The 15,426-nt window shown below is 42.6% G+C and overlaps 1 protein-coding gene across 3 annotated transcripts in view; it reads left to right on the top strand.

Annotated features, from left to right (window-relative positions):
• nav2a (neuron navigator 2a) overlaps positions 1-15,426 on the top strand; it is an 88,056-nt gene that overhangs the window by 66,587 nt on the left and 6,043 nt on the right. For 2 of the 3 annotated variants that reach the window (XM_087794327.1, XM_087794328.1), the window contains 18 exons: positions 1,312-1,525; positions 2,113-2,387; positions 2,888-2,953; positions 4,254-4,298; positions 4,722-4,882; positions 5,581-5,763; positions 7,693-7,745; positions 9,682-9,705; positions 9,935-10,009; positions 11,356-11,439; positions 11,505-11,628; positions 11,826-11,998; positions 12,088-12,108; positions 14,018-14,187; positions 14,262-14,415; positions 14,494-14,674; positions 14,735-14,829; positions 14,897-14,995. In XM_087794327.1, the coding sequence (XP_087650453.1) occupies positions 1,312-1,525; positions 2,113-2,387; positions 2,888-2,953; positions 4,254-4,298; positions 4,722-4,882; positions 5,581-5,763; positions 7,693-7,745; positions 9,682-9,705; positions 9,935-10,009; positions 11,356-11,439; positions 11,505-11,628; positions 11,826-11,998; positions 12,088-12,108; positions 14,018-14,187; positions 14,262-14,415; positions 14,494-14,674; positions 14,735-14,829; positions 14,897-14,995 (2,197 nt within the window). The remainder of the gene's footprint in view (positions 1-1,311; positions 1,526-2,112; positions 2,388-2,887; positions 2,954-4,253; positions 4,299-4,721; positions 4,883-5,580; positions 5,764-7,692; positions 7,746-9,681; positions 9,706-9,934; positions 10,010-11,355; positions 11,440-11,504; positions 11,629-11,825; positions 11,999-12,087; positions 12,109-14,017; positions 14,188-14,261; positions 14,416-14,493; positions 14,675-14,734; positions 14,830-14,896; positions 14,996-15,426) is intronic. The other variant, XM_087794329.1, reaches the window with a different exon arrangement.

Genomic DNA, 15,426 nt, shown 5'->3' with positions numbered 1-15,426 from the left:
CTCTGCTTCTGGTGATTACAGTGACTCTGATGAGAGACTCTTGAGCTGAGGAACCACTTGTGGGGGCTTGAGTTGACTCACTTACAGTAGTCTCACACACACACACACACACACACACACACACACACACACACACACACACACACACACACACACGGCGAGTCCTACTTCACCAGCTTAATCATGCTGAAAATGACCTACAGATCACATGTGCGGGCATGTTTCCACGAGCACACAGAGGTTAAATCAGGCCGTGGTGAAAAGCCGTCTGTGAGTCGTGTGGATCAGCTGCCAAGCCGGAGCGCCGGAGCCACGGCGGGGGAGGGTGTGGCCGGGGGGGTAACGGGAGCCGGGCTTTACCTCAGTGTTCCGGCCTCATTAATGTCAGACAGTGATAACTCCTCAAAGTGCTGTAATAGGGCCCATGGCTGCTGCACTTGTCACAGGAGACTATTTGAGTTGAACTGTGTATTCGTGCCTGTCAGCTCGTGCTTGTGTGAGCTTGTGTCTGTGTGTTGTTGCCCCTCTGTCCATGTAGCCCACTTACCGGTGTTCAACCAAATGACCTGACTCAACTGCGGATATATTCCGCATCACAACATGGCCATTAAGATCGCTAACGTTATGCTACGTATTATTACATGCATAATGTTATCACATCATAATTAAATGTACGTCGGCTGTATCTTGATAAAACAAATTAACCACAGAGTAAAAAACTAATTTGGTGCTGGATCCTCACCCAAGTAAAGGAAAAAAAAAAAGTTAAGCCACAAATATCTATAAATGGCATTAAACTAAGACAACCGCATGGTTTTCATACTTTTTACATCTTTATTAACAAAGTAAAAATGCATACGTTTGTAGCTCAACTTTTCATGGTTTTAGCCTATGGGGCTATTATTGTTGCTAAAGCTTTCTAAATGCGTGAAAGGATTTGTACATGTATACAGTACGTGTATCTGTACAGTGATGCACAAATACGTAAGTGGATAATTCAGAATAAGTATGCACAAATCTATAAAAAGTCAAGCATCACAAAATTTGCACAACTTCAAAAAACAGACAAACCTGCTCTTTCTCTTTACAAAGCTTTGGCAGCAATAATAGCCCCGTATCAGACGCCATTGATTACATTCTTGACGGCAAGGCATTCTGGGATTCAACGGGCATCCAAGGGAGGTCGCGAATAATCTCAAAAGTGAGGAAGGTATTCCTCATTCCATATCTTTTGAGTATTTGGAGAGGCATTGAGATTGAGGAACAGGGAGATCAATGTGTCGCCCAACCATTATGTCTCTCCACCTGCAGGTTGTTTGGAGGGAAGGCCGGGAAACAGGCTCCGGTCACCACCACAGAGAACATGAAGAACTCCACTGTGATCTCAAACCCTCACGCCACCATGAGTCTTGTGTCCACCCTGGTGGAGTCTCCCGATGGAGGCCTGGGGGACAGCGAGACCAGCAGCCCCATGTTTGGTGGCAGGTTACTGGGGTCGGGAACAGGAACGCTGGGCAGTGAGCAGGTGAGCAGAATCAGATTAATTTTACTTTGGTTTAAGTAAGTAAGTAATTTAAAGGGGGGGTAGGTGATCTTCACCTGCTTTTTTTAAATGAACAAGTCCAACCCTCTTGATACAGAAACTACTCCAATTTAAAACGGTAAAATGGTTGGATGGTATTTATTAACTTTGATATTCAAAGTTTTTGTGCCGCAGAAAACCAGGTGCTGGATGAGAAAGTGAACCGGTTGTGTAAATATCTTTAATATTTGTTATCATCTACAAATATTATCTTGTGTTTTAAGGGTAGGATTCCGTTATGAGAAGCTCAATGTTTAAACAAGTTTGTTTGAAAAACTGTTTACTTGTTTACCTAGAGAGGATTATTGGGGTTGAGTGTGTTTGAGGAGCTGATGACTAAGCATTTTGGGAAGTCTCGCCTCATAAAACCTAATCCTAATGACACGTTTGTTGTTCGGGCGAGCTTTAGAAAAACAAGTGTGATCACACAGAAGATAGAAGAAGAATCCTCCTGAACTCTGTGATGGTCTAACGTGACTCATCAACAGATGAACCATATTAAACAGTCTCAATGTTGTGACTCTCCTCAGGCCTCCAGTCCTGGCTCCGTCTACTCCTCCACCGGACCCTCAAACAGCCTGACCTGGGGGACCACCTTCAGCGGCTCGTCCGCCCAGAGCCGGGAGAGCACGCTGGGGGGCCACGGCGGGGCGGGCAGCATGGGCTTCCCCTCCGTCAGCAGCATGCACACCAGCAGCGAGTCCATCGACATGAGCCTGGGCAGCGCCGGTCACGGGAACCACAGGGAGGACGTCCTGGCTGCTCTGGGACGCAACGGGAGCGTGAAGACCGGCGTGTCTGAGAGGTGAGACGATGAAAAGGTTGTTGCTGAGATAACAACTGTGCTGAGCTTTTGCATCAACAACCTGCATGACGAGTCACTCTTTGACCAATCATTCGGAGCAAAATGTCTACAGGTGCATCCATTGTACTGAATTAACCATTTTCACCCACGTTTGTTTTGGATAACGTTCCCATCATACTGATGATGATGTCAGTGTCTTGTCATGTGTCGTCTGCACTCAGGACCGTCGCTCTGCGGCGCCTCCTCTCAATTGCAGCAGTAATTGTGGTCATTGTAGCAGATTCCACCATGACAAGCAAGACTGTGTCATGTGACCGGAATGTCTGAAAGGAAACTAAATCTCCTCTGAAGTGCAGGCCGTCAAAAGGCCGTGACATCATCTTCTTCACTTCCCTCACACGAAACGTCATCTTTGAAGAGTTGAAACAGAAGCGTTGTTATTGACTTTATGCTCTGAATCTCTTCTCTCTGTCTGTCTACTGTTCGTTCTCCCCCGTCAGTCCTCCCACCTCCCCCCCTGCTAGCCCTAAATTCAGCCGAAACACCCTGCCTCGGAGACAGGACAGGTAATTGGACCTGTGTGCTGTGTCAGGCTGCTGACTGTGAAGGTTCCTCAAACACACCACTGCTGCCACATAGAGCATAAAAGAAGAAAGTGTGTCGAGTTGTGGATTTTGTAACTCTGTGTGGTAGCTCACGGTTATTTTAGGAGCCTCCTGCTTTGAAGTAAATGATGTGTCAGGGTGTGTACATGAGGCTGTGTGGAGTCTTTTCTTAGGCGTTGTGGTGTTGCCCCCTGGTGGAAGCTGCGTGAATCGTCCTAATTGGTTTGACAGGAAAAAAGTGTCTCTTGGCAGATATTTATGTTTTGCTTCACGCTTTTTTTTGTTTTAGTTTGAATATCTACGTAGGGATGCACTGGTGTATTTCTAAATGCTGATCTAATACCAGATTCAACGATTAAAAAAAGAGACCACGCAATCTTTTATCCCATGGATTTTTGTTATTTGTTCATTTAATTTTCTTGCAGGATTCAAGATGAGAAGGACAGCATATGTTTAACAGCTAACTTTCTCTTTGCATTAAAAGTATTTGTATGTAGGCTATTTACACATTAAGCACTATTATTATATTAAATACAGTTATTTGTAAAATTCTATTTCATTTAAACGTATTTCTGTTCAATTCCTGAACAGACTCTAGGCTAAGACTCTAGGAAGGCTTTTTTAACCTCAATGATATTTTCTTTTACCAGCTTGAATAAAGATTCAATATTAAAAAGGAAAATAAACTTTAAATGTGATTACACATTTACAGTTAGTTTTTTGTTTTTTTTCCCAAAAGTTTGGATACATTGTTTAAACTTTGCATTTGGCATCTGCTAGAGAAGTATTTTGCTGATATTACTGCTATAGTGTTTGGGTTATGCAAAAAGTTGATGTCAAAAGTAAAAACAAACACAGTGCTGGGAGTTAAAACTGTCTCCAGAGGTTAAGGCCGTATTTTATTATCATTCTCTATAATAACATTTTTTAAACCACATAGTCATGATTGCCTTTTACATTCCTGCTCAGTTAGCGTCTACTTTATTTTACAATAATGCAACATTTTTTAATCACAACAGAGGTTTCAATCCACAAAAAAATCAGTAATTTAAATTCAAAATAGAATGTATTTTTAATATAATGTGCCTTAGTAAGAAGCTGTATAGTGGTGCTGGATCAGTCCATACAAATATGTCCCATCAATCTTGTTTCTTTAATCTGGTGTTAGCATCAGTGCATCCCTCGTAAGATCTGCCTCCACATGTCCCTTTGCTCCCATGTTCATTTTGCCTGCCCTGTCTGAAGTGTTTCTCTCCCACAGCGGGCTCAACTGTGGCAGAAACACTCTGCCTAAGAAGGGACTCAGGTACTGATCACTGCCTGCTGGACACAAACACACAAACGTCTGATGCTGTCCTTTTGTTCGTCACCTTCTGGTTCTCGTCGATCCTTTTCGGACATTCGTGTTTGGCACTTGTGTTGTTGTGCGGAGGCGTGTCACTTTTTGTCGTCACTCAAGAGCTGTCAATCTCATCCGGCTGCTGAGACTCGATCGGGGGCTTCTGTTTGTCTGCTTCTATTTCTGCATCTTTGTGGGTCACAGCTGCTGTCTCACTTCCTGATCGGTGCTCTGTGGTTCCAGTCCACCTCTGACCCCCACACATAATCCCGGGAGCCTGGAAAAGAAAAACACTGATTAAGATTATAACCCAAATCCAGATCAACATTTAATCACGGCCCGCGTGCCTTTTCCTGGCATCTGTGTTGACTTTGATTTAACGCTTCGCAGGTACGGTCCGACCCCTCAGCTGCGGAGCCACGAGGAGGCCCGTGATTGGCTGCGCTCGTACTCCACCAGCGGACTGCAAGACTCTGCCAGTAACTCGCCCTTCTCGCCCGGATCCAGCATCACGTCGCCTTCTGGCACCCGCTTCAACTTTGGACAGCTTGGTATGACTGATGTTAATATGACACAAGATTTCTGAACACTATGACCGTAATAACTACATTTTGTCTATTGAACAAGAGTTTCCAAAATTATAGTTACCTAGCATAACTAGAGTTCTGTGAATATGTGAGGAGACCTCTAAGAGACTACGCAATTGGTTTGTCTGGCGGGCACTCAAATCGGCTAAACCAGTAGCGAAAGCCAGTTAGAGGGGACAGCATGTATGACATACATTACTGATCTGATCCAGCCGTACACCCCAGCTCGGGCTCTGAGGTCTGTGGATCAGAATCTACTTATGGTTCCACGCACACAACTCAGGACCAGAGGAGAGAAATCTTTTCAGGCTGTTGCTCCTAAGCTTTGGAACAATCTTTCTCTTTGCGCTTGATGGAGTCTACTGACTCCTTTAAGAAACATCTTAAGACGTTTCTATTTGTTCAGGCTTTTCCTTAATTTTCTGGAACTCCTGTGTTGTTCTCAGTATTATCTTGATCTTTAAAGTGTATATACTTTTTTGAGTTTTGTTTTGTTTGTTTAAGCGCTTTGTGACCCTGGTCTGGAAAAGCGCTATATAAATAAATATTACTTACTTACTTACATAGAGCCTTTGTTTCATAGACACCTGACTTTGCCTCTTTATTTAACTATAAATCATTTCTCTCACTCGCTATTCATTCCTCGATGCTCTCTCTCTCAGCGTCCAGCCCAACCTCCACCGCCCAAATGAACCTCACCGGCCAACGCAACAACAGCTTGACCAATCAGGACGCCACCTTCGACTCCTGCGCCGACAACAGACTGAGGAACTCCTGCATGTCTCTGGACGACAAGACTCGCACCATGAGCCGCTCCGGCTCTTTCCGCGATGGCTTTGAAGAAGGTAGGAAAACACAGGGAGCGATTGTTAGGTTCTGGTTGGAAGCTGAAAATATAATTTGGCTTTATTTCTTTTCAAAAATCATATTCTTATTTTCTCCTTTGATTCTTTATCCACGTTTCTGTTCTGAAGTAATGGTTTTTTCATTTGTTTGGAGAACTCCAGTAAAGATTACATCTGCCTTCCTCGTAAAACCCCTCGATCCGCTAAGAAATCCCTAATCTGCTTAAGTCCGCTTTTGTTTTCTTCATAAGCTCGTTGTTTTTTTTTCTTTTTAAAGTAGGCTGCTGGGTTTCCCACCAGAAAGCAGCTGAGACCAGTCTGCACCACTGGAACCTGTTCCTTAAAATCCTGATTTTTAGGTTTTTTAGCCAAAGAGCTTTAGAGGCCTGAGGGGGCAATTGTCGGTTAACACCGAACAATATCTTGATTGATAATGAGTGTTTACATTTGATGTATTTCTTAATTATTCACTGCCATGAAACTCTTGATAATTATTCAAAATGATATGTACATGTCAGAGTGATTTGATAGGAAGCTCCTTAAATCACACTTCAGTCAACACACGTAGAAAGAAAAGGAGGGTGAAGTAGTGAGGAAACCTGAGAGGCAAAGACATGAAAATCATATCCAGGATCGTGAAACAGCCTCCGGGATCAGCTGTTCATCTTCCTGAACTGAAATCTGAGAGCTTTGCAAGAAACTTACACAGTTGGACGAAAGAAAAAAAAAGTCTTGCATTTGACTTTCTGAATCAATTTATTAAAAAATAGTCACATTTGTAATTATATGTGACTTTATTACTACAACATTAGTTGTCCTGCTTGAAGTACTTTGATCTAATAACCTCCATAAATGTTCAAGAACATATTTTGGCAGCTAGAAGTCAAATCATAAATCAATTTTTATATTTACTGTAGGTATTTCAACTTAGTGGTAGTTGTCAGATGGAGAATAAAACTGCTCTGAACAGCGAGAATTAAAATGTGGTTAGTTTTGGATCGGGTTTTAATATTAGAAATATCTTCAAAGTGTTAATGAGAAGTCCAGTGCACACTTGATGTGTGCGTGCGTGTGTGTGTCCTCGTATGAATCTTCTGCCTCTTGCAGCAGCAGATAATTACAGGTCTCAAAGTGAGAGGCGTGAGAGCGAGGAGATACAAGAAACCATCTACTTAGCTTTCTCTCTCCGTGTGTGTGTGTGTGTGTGTGTGTGTGTGTGTGTGTGTGTCTGTGTGCGTGCACACGCGTGAACATCTAGTGTGTGTGTGTGTGTGTGACTTACTCTGGAATAGAATTACCTGCTTGTCGTTGACTGACGGGACAAAAGTCACACTAACCGCCAAACACTTTGTCGTACCTGACCTGCTGTTTGACATCGACACAGATATATGCTATCACTTCACACCATCCATGCTCTCACACACGCACACGCACAAACACAAACTCATTGTGTAGTTGACTTTCCCCAACAATTACAGCACAGAACTTGCACCTTTTTAACTTCAATTCTGTCAAGTTTTAAGAATCTTTTGTGCCAGTGAAACCTTAGACAAAGAATCAATGTTTTCCAACGACACACCTTTCTGTGCGCAATGAAAGAAAAGAGGAACATCTGTACTTGTTCCTGAAGAGAAGAGTAGACTTCCTGGATCAGGTCCAACGTGTCGGTGTGGTCGATGGCGTCACGACTGCTGATCCTTGTAATCGGCTGTCAGGAAACAGTGCTGCTGTTGTGCCCCCGAACCTTCATGTGGTGATTAGCTGCTGAATCATTAGCAGGACTAGTCTGTCATTAGTTCCACCTCCGATTGTTCCACGTTTATCTTCATGACGCCGTGTGTGCCGCCTCGTCTTCGCTGAGTCAGCACACGGTGGGTGGTTTCCTTGAGTCGGCCTCTAATAATGACTCTTACTTTTTCTGTCTTTTAGTTCACGGATCCTCCTTGTCTCTGGTGTCCAGCACATCTTCCATTTATTCCACGGTAAGTCATGTTAGAAATTACTCCGGACGGATCAGAAAAAAAGGTTAAAAAATAAATAAATTCATGACTCTAAAAAAGCCTTTATTGGCTTTAAAATGTGTAAAATAAAATTTTAAAAAGGCTTAAAAAACGTAGAAAAAAAGAAGATATTAAGTTCTTTTAAAGCTCAGAATATTTAAAAACATTCATTCAGATTTAACTTCAGCTCTTGAAACTGAGTCTCATTGAAATAAGGGCTTTAATATTTGCACTTCATAAGAAACAACGAGAAAACAATTTTGTTCAAATAAATATGTTTTTATGTGGGCATTTTTAACCTCAGGTAACCAGACAACCAAATACACGTGAAGTAAAAATGTGTTGATCTGAGGGTCAGCTCAAAGGGCAAAAATAATTCAGTCCTTGCCCGGACCTGTTATTTATTTTACCTTCTCCGCTGTCATGTTTGAGTTGGCAGCCACAGAGTCACACATTTATCTCACAGTCCAGACTCGTGTACAAACACAAGCGTCTGGCACTGCTGGTGCTACAAGCAGGCTGGAGGGCAGAACACCCTTTGCAGCCAATCAGAGATCGATGCTCCTCAGCTTAGCTCCGCCCCTCCCCTGTGAGAGGTCGACTCCTCACCTGAGCAGGTGTAGCACACATAGTCGTAGTGTCGGCATGGAAGGGATGTGAAATCAGAGCCGAGGCAAAAATGATGGCGACTTTATCTCTGACTGGCACCGTCACACCCTGGCAGCAGACGGTAGGAGGGCTGGTGGGGGAGGAGGGGGGAGAACACCTTGTTATTATAGAGCGTATGTACTTATTATAATGAGTGGAACATGACCCGAAGACAGAGAGTCGTCTCAGCCTGTAACTCTTAACCCATCCGCCTAAAAACTCAGAACTTATCTGGTGTAAATTCTCATGTTAAAGGTTGATGTTAGTTGATGTTTTCTTGACCTCTGTAAACAAACAGCTGACGCTGACTGACGGTGTCGTCTGTGTGTGTGTACCACGTGTAGACAAAAGACACACATGCACAGACAGACACACAAACTGTCAGAACCCGTCTGAAGCCTCAGCAGTGGGTGTGTGTTCTCAGCCGCAAAATCATTATTAACCAACTGCTTCTCTTTGTTGTGGCTGAGACGGTAGCCAGCATGTTTCTGGCTCCAAATCGGAAGTTTGATGAATAAACTTTGGTTAAGGTTATTAAAGGTTATTCAGCTTCTTTCCTATCTTGCGTTGCATTTTAATGTGTGTGATTTGAAAATTAAACTTATCATTGAACTACAGGTTAAAAATAAGGTCTAAAATAATAGGTATACATAATAATGTATACCTATGTTTTATTTTAGGGTTCATGACGCCTGGATTAGAGTCTATGTAGCATGGATGTAAAGAATATATATACAATAAGAATAGTAATAATAATGTAATTATACAAATGGTGTTCAGAAAGTATTCTTAATATCTTGCTCTAAAGTTTTTGGTGATTTTAAATAAAATATCTACCTATAACTATTTTTAAAGGTTAGTTTTAAATTGTCACATTATTTTTACTCAAAGTTTATATATATTTTGGAGATTTGCTGCTACGTTTCAATGCTAAGTTTCTGTTACAACTGCTGTTTTGTTGTGTGTTTACATGTAAATGCAGGCGTACGTTGCTGTGTTTTGGTCGCCAGCATTCGGAGCGACCTGCGTGCGAGCCGTTGCTTCGTGTGTTTTTCTCTCTGTATTTGCTTAGTTTCCTTTTCTTACTATTGTTGTGTTAGCAGCCGACTACACAATAGGTCACACACTAACACACACTGATAGTGAAACGCCTTGAGGAGTGTAACTCTGCCGCCCATTTGTACAACACACGGTTCTGAAGGCTGCACAGCTGCACACATACGTGTCAAATCAGCCTCTAATAAATCTCTCTTATGTTTTTCATACGCAGAATGAAGAGAAGTCCCAGTCGGAGGTAGGAAACATCTCAACTCTTTAATTTTCTCCGTGCACTCATTGAACTTGTTGGAACATGGAGGCGTTTTCACACTGGGATCTTGTTACACGTGTGTGTGTTGTATTGTGAGCGAGCGTGTAACTCCTCATCCGCTCTGGAACAGACGCTAAAAGCATTTGTGTCAATGTTCTGATACGTGATTCTTAACGCCTTTGTTGGAGAGACTTATTGATGTTTACTTCCTCAGATCCGAAAGCTGCGACGGGAGCTGGATGCCTCGCAGGAAAAGGTTTCTGCCCTGACAACACAGTTGAGCGCAAATGTAAGTAGGTTTAGACACAACGTTTGGATCCAATATTATTTAAAAGAAATTAAATACATAAATACAAACCATATAAACCACATACAAAGCCTTTTCTATATCAAGATTCACATCTAGCTCATTGACTGTATCAATCTGAGCCCTTTTGTTTCACATACTCACCTTCAAGGAGGTTATTGTTGTTGCCTTTATGAGCATAAATAACTCAAAGAGTTGTGTTCAATAAAACCTTCAGTAAATGTTGATAATGCACTGCTCATGCACCCTTTATAAATACTTCACTAACTAATTCAACAATCAATTTTGGGGTTTCTAGGTAGGATGTCCATTGTTTTAAAAACACAGGATTGTTGCAAAGATTACGTGATTTACTGTTTCACTTCAGAAATGGTTCTAGACCAAGTTTATACAAAATATTTTTTAGTGTGAGTCTTAATTGTTGAGTCATGGTAAATATTTTATTGATTTAAATATAAGCGTGATACAGTAAGTATATAAAAGGAGTCTTTAATTGTTCAAAATGTTAGCAATTTTACAGCTATTAGAAATCTAAACATGTATAACCTTTTCATTTATTAGTACTTTTAATGTATCAACCTTATAAAGTTTCAATTGTTTGGCCAGGATGATGCAACAAAAAGGATAAGGAACAAATGCACTTTTATTTGAAATCCAGCGTCTCCAGGCACGATCCCTGCAGCCAGTGTTGCACAAGTCTCGCCCTGTTTCCTGCCTTATCATCTACCTGAGTCACCGCTGGATTACAGATTAGGGTCGAAGTGTTATATTACAGCGGACAAGGATTGTTCCGTTTGTGGATTGAAGCTGAAGGTGTGATGCGTTTGTTGAAAGACGAGCAGGCAGCAGCAGGGGGTCTGACAGAGTGAATGAGGTGGTCTTACCCAGAGTTTAATGGTAGACTGCACATGATGAATGACGAGAGACTTGTGTGAAGCCCCCCTCGAGGCTGAGGAGGATCTACAGCAGCAGCAAATCACTCCACACAGTAAAAGAACATGAGTACAAGAGGTGGAAATGTTGAGGTATTAGAACTCTCCAAATTGAAGGTCTTGTATTTGCAACACAGCATCTAAATCATAATTATCAGTTACTGAACTAAATATTTTAGTTTATGTAGTTTCAAAATATTACACAAACTAAACATTTTTAGTTGTTTGTCAGTCGACTATATATCTTTGTTGTTTGTATCCGTGTCAAAATACATTTTATATGTATGCTGTTACCTTTTATAACAACTTCAACATTTGTTGCAGTGCATCATGGGACATGAATGCATGACGGGAGCTTCTGTTATGGGAATAACTACAAACTTCTCTCGCCCACAGGCTCACTTGGTGGCAGCGTTTGAGCAGAGTCTGGGCAACATGACCATCAGACTGAAGAGCTTGACTCTCACAGCAGAACAGAAGGTGAGGAGTCGCCGTCATCTTGTCGTCCTACACCTTCTCGTGTCTCACCTCGGTGTCTGTGGCAGGACTCTGAACTCAACGACCTGAGGAAGACCATCGAGCTGCTGAAGAAGCAGAACGCGGTCACTCAGGCCGCCATCAACGGCGTCATCAACACACCAGAGCTCGCAACTAAAGGCGACAGAACAGGTACGGACGAAACAAACCTGCAGAACCAGTTTTTTAGGTATATTTGAGTTGCAGATAAAGGTGTATTTTAATGAACAGCAGCCTCAAGTCGGTGTGGAAATCGTTGCTTGTGTCAGTTGCCCCAAGTAGCTGGGATTGACCTGCATTCCTGTAAATGCTACCACAATAACCGACACGTCGACCTGTTCATCTTTCAGCCGGAACCAACGGCAGTTCTCAGCATCAGCACAATGCACAGCCAGACCTCCGCATCAGAAGGCAGCACTCGTCCGACAGCGTGAGCAGCATCGCCAGCGCCACCAGTCACTCCAGTGTGGGCTCCAACATGGACGCCGACGCCAAAAACAAGAAGAAGAACAAAAAGAATTGGGTAAGAAACGAGCCTGGAATACACAAAACGTAAATGATTCGAGTAATGCCTGGTGGTTGATGAGTGACTCATGTTTGTTTCCTCTTCAGTCCAATTTTTCCGGAGAAAAGGTGAATAGATTCCGGACATTAATAGATGTGTTTGGGTGACTTAAACTGGTACTTAGAATAGTTTTCTCTCACATGGCTGTGTTAACAATTTCAATTTCAACTCACTTTCAATTTATTTTGTTTTAACACGTTTTCAGCGAGAATCATGATCAGTGCTGATGGTTGATGTAGTGTTTAATAGATGATACAATTGACGTAAAAGTTAAAGTAAAACACTTTATTTATGGGATGCTGTGGCTTCATGAAACAAACTCCTTATTTTAAATACCACTAGGTTACACTGTGCTCTTCAATCTATGAAAAACAATGAAACCTTATGGTAATTTTGAACTGAGAGCGCCACCTACTGAGCTCTGAAAAACGACACAGTGTTTCGTGAAGCCCCATCACTACATCACAGTTTCATTGTTCTTGTCAACACTCGTACCTGCAGGTAGTTAGTGACTAAAGATGTGTGTTTTAGTGTTCCCCTAGTATAACTCTTCTAACCTGATTCATTACCTGATATTTATTCATCAGTTTCTGCTATTCTATTTACTTCCCAAGACCTTCTCATGCACGGCTGGACAAGTCCCAGACGACGAAGTAGGCTGTTTCCTGTGGCGCTCAGATGTTGTCTCTAGTTGCGTGTGGTGGTGCTTCAACTTGAGTTCCTTGCATTAGCTGGAAGTGATAATAAACAGTCTTTGAGTTTATGTGTCTATGTGTGCCGAGGCACCGGCGTTTGTGTAGATAAGATGCGTCACATGCTGGCGCTTCTTTGTGTGTGCTTGGCGTAGAGTCCATAGGGGTCCTGTAATGGACTGCACCAGGACCTGGGGTAGCATTAGCTGGCAGCTGGCTGGAAGTCACATAAAAGTCGGTTGGAGGGAGAAGGGGGTCTAATCTTAACACACTAACACACCTCCAACCCTCGTGAACATTGTTTTGTCTCTCTGTCTTCCTTGGCTTCGCTTCATGTGGCAGGTCTATGAGGTAAGAGCAGCAACTGAGAGGAACCGAGCCGACGACCTCTCTGCCCTCTTTCAACTAATCTTATCCCTCTTACTCCCCTTCTTAAGTTCTTCTTCAGCACCTTCGTGAACTTTGACATGGCTCATAGTAACGTTTTTATTTACATACTATTGATATACTTGCAGTCACTTCACATTGTTTTACTGGTGCTTAAATCTCAATTAGCCAGTTGTTCAAATGTAATCTGACTGGATTTGAGTTATTATATTGAATCTTGTAATCCAATCCTACTTTTAATCTTGATTGTGTTGTTGAAAACATTTCAATAGGATCTGGATAACTTTGTTTGAAAAAAAACAAAACAAACAAAAACAGGTTATTATCCTGATCCAAACGGGGGAGATTACAATATGGATTTACGAAAAGGAAGGAAATGCTGCAAAATAGTAAACGTTGTCAAATTAAACTCTTTTATAATTTTCTCTTTATAGATTTGTTTATATTTTGCACTTGAGTTGTTTAACTGCTACAGTGGTGAAGTAGATAAAGTAGATTTATGCTACAATTAAGCATTGAAGTAAAAGTAAAAATGATCTTGTAAACCCACCGAGTTAATTAACAAACAAAAATGATAAATTCAATATTCATTCCTTCATCACTGTATATTAATTCAAAAATACAAAGTGCTAAAGTAATAAAATAGGCATGCAATGCCACTCTTCAAACACTCAATTGATTGATTTCAAAAATCCAGTCCAAACAATGATGACATATTTTTAACAGCTGGTTTATAAACATGATTATTATGAGCCATAGTCAATTCACCTTCTCTCTTTAAGCCTCTTTATATCCCGCAGATACTTCCCTGCTCCTCCTGGCACGATCCTTGTTCCTTGTCTGAAGACCCTTCAGTCCATCCAACTCACACTTCATGTTTTCTCTTGATGTGTTTCAGCTCCGCAGCTCTTTCAAACAAGCCTTCGGCAAGAAGAAATCTCCCAAATCTGCTTCTTCTCACTCTGACATCGAGGAGATGACCGACTCGTCGCTGCCGTCGTCGCCCAAGCTGCCTCACAACGGCACCTCCTCGAGTCTGTTGCTCAGGAACACACACTCCAGCAGCATGTAGGTCTCAGCGTCAGACGCCGTCATCCGTGGGTTTAGCGGTGACTTGACAAGTTTCTCCTCCATCAACGCAGACTGTCGGAGTGTTTGGACAGCGAGGCGGAGACGGTGATGCAGCTGCGCAGCGAGCTCCGGGAGAAGGAGATGAAGCTGACGGACATCCGTCTGGAGGCGCTCAGCTCGGCGCATCAGCTGGATCAGCTCCGGGAAGCCATGAACCGTATGCAGGTGCCATGAAGCCGCCGCGACACTGATCTGTCTGTCGTCAGAGTGTTCCTGCTGAGACTCATCCGTCCTTGTGTGCAGCTGGAGATCGAGAAGCTGAAGGTGGAGAACGATCGTCTGAAGCTGGAGACTCAGGGCAGCAGGACGGGATCTCCCGCCTCCGTGACTTCTTCTCCTCCGCCTCACACACACGGTCAGGCCCCGGGGCCCGGACTCTCCCAGCACAGCCTCAACCTCACCACCAGCGAGTCCACCAGTTTGGGTAAGAGATGAGTTGCTGACTCGTCATGAATCCATGGTTAAACACCCTCTGTGTCCGCAGACATGCTGCTGGATGACACTGGAGAAGGAGGGATGAGGAAGGAGGGGCGGCACGTGAAGATCGTGGTCAGCCTAGAGGAAACCCAGTGGACCGAGGTGAGACGTCTGACCCCCGACATTGTCGTTGCTGAACTTGACCTCATGAGGTTTGTGACCGTCAAAGCAGGATGGACGAGCTCGCCACTTCCTGATCGGCTGCATCGGCGTCAGCGGGAAAACCAAGTGGGACGTTCTGGACGGAGTCGTACGACGTCTTTTCAAGGTGATGTTTTGTTGATGCAGCCTCTTGACGGAAGAGTAGAACTTACTAAGGTTTGCTAGTTCCTAATACTCCCCGATTACAACAAATTAACACACTACTGCAGCAGTAGCATTCCTTACATTGTGTACTATATATATTATATTATATTATATATATATATATATATATATATATATATATATTAAAGTCTTGTCTTTCTTCAGTTCTGGAGTGGTGCGTTCAAGGACAGTAAAAATGAAAATCCAAAAATTATGTGACAATTATTATTATAACTACCAAAATAAATCCTGGTGTAATTCAGGGAAAGTTAACAGTCACACTGGAAACCAAACCTCTGTAACGCAAACATTTTTGTCACCAGTGAAAAAATCTGTAAAATAAACATTATCTAACTGTGTCTCCTCTCAGTCTCAGTTCATTAGAGCCCAAGA

The sequence above is a fragment of the Callionymus lyra genome, chromosome 6 (assembly GCF_982586985.1).
Source record: "Callionymus lyra chromosome 6, fCalLyr1.hap1.1, whole genome shotgun sequence".
Taxonomy (NCBI): Eukaryota; Metazoa; Chordata; class Actinopteri; order Syngnathiformes; family Callionymidae; genus Callionymus; species Callionymus lyra.
Note: the sequence above shows the minus strand (reverse complement) of the source record. Positions and strands in the feature narration are given on the sequence as shown.